Source organism: Psittacula echo (genome assembly GCF_963264785.1).
Source record: "Psittacula echo genome assembly, chromosome: 5".
NCBI lineage: Eukaryota > Metazoa > Chordata > Aves > Psittaciformes > Psittacidae > Psittacula > Psittacula echo.
In genome coordinates, this window is record NC_137739.1 from 29,281,694 (window position 1) to 29,289,762 (window position 8,069).

The 8,069-nt window shown below is 38.7% G+C and overlaps 1 protein-coding gene across 1 annotated transcript; it reads left to right on the plus strand.

Annotated features, from left to right (window-relative positions):
- Positions 1 to 595: 595 nt before the first annotated feature.
- LOC308221526 (ovochymase-2-like) lies at positions 596 to 7,380 on the plus strand (the record flags this gene model as incomplete). The annotated part of the gene is made up of 7 exons (XM_080618559.1): positions 596 to 686; positions 3,033 to 3,142; positions 3,659 to 3,750; positions 4,919 to 5,091; positions 6,096 to 6,191; positions 6,592 to 6,743; positions 7,067 to 7,380. The coding sequence occupies 7 exons, from the start codon at positions 596 to 598 to the stop codon at positions 7,280 to 7,282; spliced, it is 930 nt and encodes a 309-aa protein (XP_080474685.1). The 3' UTR covers positions 7,283 to 7,380.
- Positions 7,381 to 8,069: the final 689 nt, after the last annotated feature.

Genomic DNA, 8,069 nt, shown 5'->3' on the forward strand with positions numbered 1-8,069 from the left:
GGTGCAGCAATACTGGAATATTTAGAAAGCTGAGCCCTGTTCTCCTTAGTTGCTTTTCAAAACTGGGATGCAAACACTGGGCGGCACTTTGATGCAGAGTTATCTTTGTCATGTACAACACTGAGCATGCTGCCACCAAAATGGTAGACTTCTGGCATGTCTCTCAGATCTGTAAAGTTGGATAAATATAAAGTGTGCAGAAAATCTAAAGTATTGCCTCTTCAAAAGCTATGTCAATTGCTGTTTGCTCCTACAATTTCCATTCGGTTCACGTGTGTTCTACTTCGATGTGTACATCAGCCTGGGTTAAGTGTTGCTAGCAAAGCATGCAATGTTAACTTCATTTTGTCTGAAAAAAATAGTTCTAGGCAGGGCTTTAGCTAGTATTTTACAGCAAAGACTTCAGTAATGGCATATAAAAGAATCATGCTCCATTAAATTTGGAAAACTTACTTGTGCAGGTAAGTGCTTTATGGATGGATTAATGAGTAACTTCTACTTCAATTAGTTGCTGTTCTCCTGCAGTGTACTCTTTGGGTTTCTCTTACCCTATAAAACCTCTCCTTGTTTTCACTCAGTCATTTAGCCCTCCAAGATGCACATTGTCCCCAGTAAGCTGCAGTTACTCCTGACAGGGATAATTTGTATTACTGAGTTTCATGCTGCACCATCCACTCTTCAGAAAGGTAGGATGCAATTTTCACATCTAGCTTTAACAGGTTTCTAAGTATGAACAGTTTTGTTCTTGGGCAGTGACAACCACAGGAAAGAAGTTGCACTAGTTTCACCCTCTGAATTTTTTTACCCTAAGACTTCATAGACCTAGACACAAGGTAGCATTAGGATAATTGGTTTAGGTTTCATTCTTTACTTTTATTCCAATCCAAGTCTGTAACTGAGATTTATTTTTTTAATGAGTGATTCTTAGGAAACTTTTGTCAGATTCAGAATAAGTAACATTAAATATAGTTTATGATTAAATAAAATTAAATACACTTGGATTTGCAGCAAGATAAAGATGATCATGGTTTTAGCATGTTACCCATAGGCTGCAAACAGAATACAGTGAGTCCTCTCTTCCATTGTCTGACATCTTAGAATCCAGAGGGTTTTGGGGGGTTTTGGGGGGTTGTTTTTTGTTTGTTTGTTTTATTGTTTTTGCTTTGTTTTGGAACAGTTGATGATTGCAATTGTTCCCGTCTCCTTCATGAAGATTTACTGATTTATGGCAAACTGGGATGGAAATCATATTTGGCTGTTTGCATAGCCTTTTTGCTTCTGTTTTAAGTAGGCAGTAGTAAAAAAGGAAATTGACAGTCTAATTTCCAAAGTGCTGCAAAGAAATTGTTTTCATTGTAAAAACTCTATTTTGGCTGTCAAAACAGGTGTTTTTATCTAAATCATCGTAACAAGTTGCCTACTTCATCAATACAAAGCATAGTATTCTATAGAACTGTATTCACTGGGTTCAGTGTCCTGCCATGCAGACAGATGTGGTGCAGTTTGCATAGAAATCTCTCATCAAATAACATCTGTCTTGAAGCAGTCTCTAAAGCAGTTGGGAATCTCTTTGGCTTACAAATGCCAAGGCACGGAACATTTTAGAGTTTGTCAAAATATAGTTAACATAAATTTGGTATAATATTACTATAAACATTAACTTGTAACTTTATTTAAATCTTGCATACGTTATTCAATGCTGAAACTAAAAAGGAAAAGTTTTAGTTTCTGAATCTGATTCCTCCATCAGCACCAAACTCCGTTTGGTAAAACCTAGGTCCTAGTTTTTAAAATTTTGTCTCTGTTGCGTTTTCCCCCTTTCCTCACTGTGTCTTTGCACATGGAAAAAAGGTGGGTGCAGTGAGAACTAGGAAAGAATGAAAAACTCAGATAAATGAACTGGAACATTTCTACATAAAGCCCTCTTGTTTTAAAAGCTAGGGTAAGTAGCGTTGTGTCAGCATTATTGTGACACTGTAATCACTTTCATCAGCCGTGCTAATCCTGAGGATAATTGCAAAACCCTTTTTCTAGGTGTTGTAAGCTGGATTTTACAGTTTGCAGGTTTCCATGTTTTCCAGGCAGTGCATACGACTATTGGTCATCTATCCTTTGAATGCAGCCACTTATCCTAGAAAACAACGATAAAATATTCCAAGCTTATGGATGCTAAATTTTTCTCAGTTTAGCATTGAAGAGAATTTGTACTAAAATGTGTTTGAGATATGTTTGAATTCAATGGGGTTTCATACAGGGGAAAAAAAGAATAAATTGTGCCCACTGTTGAGTTTGGAAAGTGCGCTACACAGAATCCCTCCGGTACAATGGGCTGCTTTTCTGACAATGCTGCCAAATCAGTTCTTATCCAATTATCAGTACCACTGTTTTTTGTTTCTATAAATATACTTCTTACCAAACACATAAATATTATCAGCTCCACTTAACCGTAGTAGATGATGATAATGATGAGTTAAGAAGAAATAAACTTGGCACAGTAATAGATGTTCAAAGAAATTAAGCCATTGTCATTGGTCATCCATGTCTGTACGTTGTGCATTTTGGCCCTGTTTGTCTAACCAAAGTATTCTAAATACAAGTGCTGGGTGTGAAGGCATTTCTAAAAGCAATAATGAAATGGTGATTTAGTCCCCAAATAATTTCAAAATTTGCTTTAAAGAGAAGGCTGACGTTCAGAGAGCTCAAGTAAGCACGGACCTAATGAGAATATTAAAATACATGTACACACACATTCACTCATGGAAGGCAAAATATGTATTTGTGATAAAATTGATCAAAAAAGTGCTCATTTGGAGAACTTCCACAAAATAAAGTACATTGCCTTTTTCCTAGTCCAGTTTAGCCTTATTTTCTGCAGTTCGTATTAGGAACTATAAGATGTGGTTCCTGTCACGGCAGAGAGACTGCCCTAACCTCTGCTCCAGGCCATGCCTTCCAATTCTATGTTACCAAAAGAGTAGAAAAACTTAAACCCACACTGCATCCTTCCTTATTTTTCCCCTTTCACTCCTCAGATCTGAAATGTGGGCAGAAATTTCAAGAGACAAAACCATGGAGTTACCTTAACCTTTTCACTCGGATTGTTGGGGGAAACCAGGTGAAACAAGGCTCGCATCCATGGCAGGTTTGCACAAGCAAATGTGTTTTTATCTTCAGAGCTAAGTGCTGACTTCTCATAGAAATTACAAAAGAGGAAAATAAGAATACTTTGTGCTTACTGACACTTGTGGTGTACTGTTGAGCTCCACCCTGCTTTTATGAAAAGCAGTGAAGCAGGTGAAGAGGACATGGAACCTGTCTTGCTCCCTGACAGCTTATAATCTTTTATTCTGTTTAGCATTATTTCTGAAAGAGCAGCTGTGAGTCTATTTTAAAAAGGCACGGGTGAAAGTATTCAAAAATAAAGTACCTAACCAGGCACCAAGTCACAGCTGAGGGAAGAACAGCAAGAATTAGGAACTCTTAGGTTCGGGGACTGTAAGAATGCTGTGGAAGTGTGTTTGCTTGAAATGCCGTATGTACTTCAGCTATGTGAATCTTCAGAGAGTACATGCATTTACTCTTTCCTTTCTTCCTCACATACAATCAGAGCAGATAAAAAGATTTTCCTTTATTTGACTTGCCTCTTTACATGATGCAGGTTTCCTTGAAACGGAGGCAGAAGCATTTCTGCGGAGGTACCATTGTTTCTGCTCAGTGGGTGGTCACAGCAGCTCACTGCGTCTTAGACAGGTATGAATGTGATATTTCAGGAGCAGGCTGCAGGAGCAGAAAAGCATAGATTTTAAAAGTGTGTGTGTGTGTACTGGGGCATCTTTTTGTGGTGATTACTTACATACCCTACCCTTTTATTTTTAACCAATGTTTTCCATGTTTTAATGGAAAGGGAGAAATAGCAATACCTTTTGAATATTTCAGAAATTAAGAGTAAAATGAACTTACAGGGGTTGGTGGAGACTGATTTTGGGAGTGTAGGTAAGAACCTGTACCCAACTATAATTACCAGGTGACCAAATTTTTTCTTTCAGCAGTAAAAACTGGCAGAGTATGTGCACATGCAATGAAATGGTGAATGGATATAGTACTGATCTCTTGCATGCTGATGATTTCAGCCTTGGTGCTGATAAAAAAACAACAAACAAATAAACAAAACCAAGGTGTTTGTGAATGTTCTGCTGAAGCTTTCAATTCTGATGCTGTGGTGGCTTCACTGAGGTTCTAATTCCCATATAGTTAATACTGAATCTTCATACTAATAGATTGCCTGCAATTATAAATCTGATCTGTATCTGGCATTGTGTGTGATCACATCTTGGTCAAATTACCAAAAACTGCAAAGTTCGTATTAACTACAGAAGGACAGGCAGTATTTGAATCAGCATAAAGCCTCCTGACCCGAAAGTGATTCTTCAAGTCTGGGGAATAAATTTGAAGCAGAACAAAAAAATCTGTAATTATTGCTTTTGTGTTATCTTGCTGCACATCTTATCTGGTACTAAAGCAGGATTCGCTATGTTTTTAAGGTATAAACTGAAAATGCTTGAGAAGTGGTCTTATTTTTTCTGTATTTTTTTAATGTCCAAATCTTCTGTCCTCCTGCAAAAAGCAGTGTGACTGAACATTTTTAAACACAGTAAGAGGGCCTGGTTCCTCAATGGACCACCAAAGCACAGTCAGGAGTGTAGCTAAATGATTTTTCTTCTCGTTCCTTTTAATTTCTTGATTTCTACTGCAGGGCATACTCAGCTTTTGCTGACTGTATATGTGTTAAGTGTTCTAACATCTGAAGATGAAAGGTATTGGATATTAGTAGTAATATCTGCTTTGTTTAAAAACAACAATATTTTTTCCTTTCATTTTGAAGATTCTGTAGCTGAATTTTTATTTTTCTATTCTATAGGAATATCCTCCAGTATTTGGATGTCACTGCAGGAGAGCATGATTTGAGGATCAGGGAGAACAGTGAGCAGATGCTCCCTGTTAAATATGTCATTCAGCATCCAAACTTTGACCCCAGAAGGCCTATGAATTATGACATTGCCCTTCTGAAGCTGGATGGAGCCTTCAACTTCAGTAAGGCAATAGTTATCTATGATCTTTTTCAGTGGGGAGATGTAAGGCCTTTGCTTCTCCTAGATGCTGTGAAAAGTCTTGAAACTCAGTTTAAACCCATTTCACAGCTGTCAGATTATACCATTTCCAGAGGTATAACCTAAACATTTCCAGAGTATTTTGCAACAGAAGTATTTTAAAATACCAGAGATAAGTCAGAGAAATTTATCAGTTGAATTAAATGGTCGTATTCAGACTTAATACTCCCCTGAGGAAAAGGTATTGTTCTTCGTATGCAGGAGATTAAAATGTGAATGGGTGTTTTTATTTTTTATGTAAGGTGCAGGTAGAGATTTCTGCCTCTGGTGAGCAGTAAAGCTAGTCAAAGCAGATCAGAGCTCGGAGCGTACTACAGTACTGTCTGTACCTTACTAACGCCCACTTTGCTGTTTGCCCTTTCTCTTCCTGCAGGCTGTGGAAAGGAGCATGGAATTGTCTTCAGTAGTGGCAGAGTGGTCCATCTGGGGTTAAAGGGGAAGGGGAGGGGAGTGTAGCCATTGCTTCTCCGTTTCCTGGCCTGCGAGCCAGCCATTTCTCAGCTGTACACTAACTTTGCTGTATGGTGAGGTTTTCTGGAAGGTTATTACACATCAGTTTTACATAACATTGAGGTGCATAGAAGAGTCCACCCAAAACTTTGCTCTTCTAAAGACTCCAGCACACTTCATTAGGTTGCTCTAATAGCAGATAAATTTAAGCTGAATGGCAAGGCCTGGGCTGAAGCTTGTGGTGCTCGTGGCTTTCTTTTTCCATTCCAGAACACAGAAGTTGGAGGCACAGATAAATTGTCAAATGCCAGATTATTTTTTCAGATGCCAGAAAAATAATAATACTTCTAGTTTCAAAAAAACCCAAAACAAAACAAAAAAAACCAAACAAAGAAAAAAACCCTATCTGAGAAAGAAAGCTTTTTATTGTTGTTCTTTCAAATACTTATCAATAAAATTCACATCCATGTGTGGCAGGTTCATCAGTTTTGCCAGCATGTCTTCCTGATCCAGGTGAAAAGTTTGAAGCAGGATATATCTGCACTGCTTGTGGCTGGGGCCGTTTAAATGAGAGTAAGCGACTCCAATTGTTCTTTGACATTTGGGCTTCTCAGTGTCTTTTATTTCTGAAGCAAAGAGCTTGATCTTGTAGGTCATAGACAGACCAGAAGAAACCATCAAATGGTCATAAGAATTGTAATCTCAAAATGGAATCTCTGCTAGCTTCTATGCCTACCTGTGAATTACCTCAAAATCGATCATTACAATATATAGACCTGTATTTCAATTTTGAAACATTTTGAGATTTATTGAAGTAAAACCGCTTATGTACACAAAACTGGATGTTTATCAAAACATGCTTGTAACCATATGTCTTGGAGCAAGTTTCCAAGTAATTTTTATTGTGTATTAGCTGTGACATTGCGTTCGCCTTTCAGCATTTCTTATTAACAATTTTTTTTTTGTATTTCAGATGGAGTACTCCCTCAGGTCTTATATGAAGTCAATCTACCAATCCTAAACAGAAAGGAGTGTTCAAGAGCATTATCAACTTTAAATAAACCCATCCAAAGTGACACTATAATGTGTGCTGGATTTCCAGATGGAGGAAAAGATGCCTGCCAGGTCAGCTGAACAGAGGGTCTTGTGTACTTACAAGTTTTTCCTCAGAAGCTGAAGGATCTGTGTGTCTAAATGAATATACACACTGTAAACTGTGATATTTGGAGTGTATATATTTTGATCTATGAATTCTTTCAGAGGCTCTGTATGGGCCAGTGCACTTAATTACATGATTCCATTTTAATTATTGTTTGAAATGTATGACAGGTTCCCAGTATTGAAATGTATCCCAGTATATGGGCACAGAAGAGACCCCAATAAACTCTTTAAGGCTTGCTCAGTGATATTCACATACTTGTGGGTTGTGGACTTTTGTTTTCTTACAGGGAGACTCGGGAGGCCCTCTTCTGTGTAGGCGTAAGCATGGCGCCTGGACGCTCGCTGGTGTGATCTCCTGGGGCATGGGATGTGCTCGTGGCTGGGCAAGTAATAACAAGAAGAAACATTATAACAGAGGATCTCCAGGAATATTCACAGACCTCAGCGCTGTGCTTTCCTGGATTCAAGAGAACATGAGTGCGGGTATTAAATCTCCACAGTAATGTGTCCCTTGCTTGTGACAACTCTTCTGTCTCATAGTATTTCATTTAATTTTATGCTTTTCAAGATACAGTGCTTAGATCTTTCCTATTTATCTGAAGGGGGCCTACAAGGATGCTGGGGAGGGACTCTTCATCAGGGACCGTAGTGACAGGACAAGGGGTAACGGGTTCAAACTTAAACAGGGGAAGTTTAGATTGGATATAAGGAAGAAATTCTTTACTGAGAGGGTGGTGAGGCACTGGAATGGGTTGCCCAGGGGGGTTGTGAATGCTCCATCCTTGGCGGTGTTCAAGGCCAGGTTGGATGAGGCCTTGGGTGACATGGTTTAGTGTGGGGTGTCCCTGCCCATGGCAGGGTGGTTGGAACTGGATGATCTCAAGGTCCTTTCCAACCCTAAGCATTCTGTGGTTCTATGATTTCTCCTGGCAAAGCACTACAGTTTTTCACAATGCCTTTAAGCATGTGGCGGTTGCCATGACCAAATTGAGAGTATTGCAAATGCTTGCTTCTCTTACACTTTGTTTCCTACTTGGACTGTGTGTATGTATAAATATATTTATATTTTTTTTAAACTTTAACAATGGTCCTTTTATCCAGCTAGCGAGTTAGCTTTGCTTTTAGGTGGAAATTCACCACTGAAAGTTGAAAGTGTTGGAAATTCCATACCTGATAACATAGGGAAAAGTCATACTCTCCAGGATGCTTTTGCTTACGGCAAAATACATGCCCTCTGTGCAGGGGAACAGCATGAAAATTATCCATCACTTCCAAACTTACAGAGCTGGA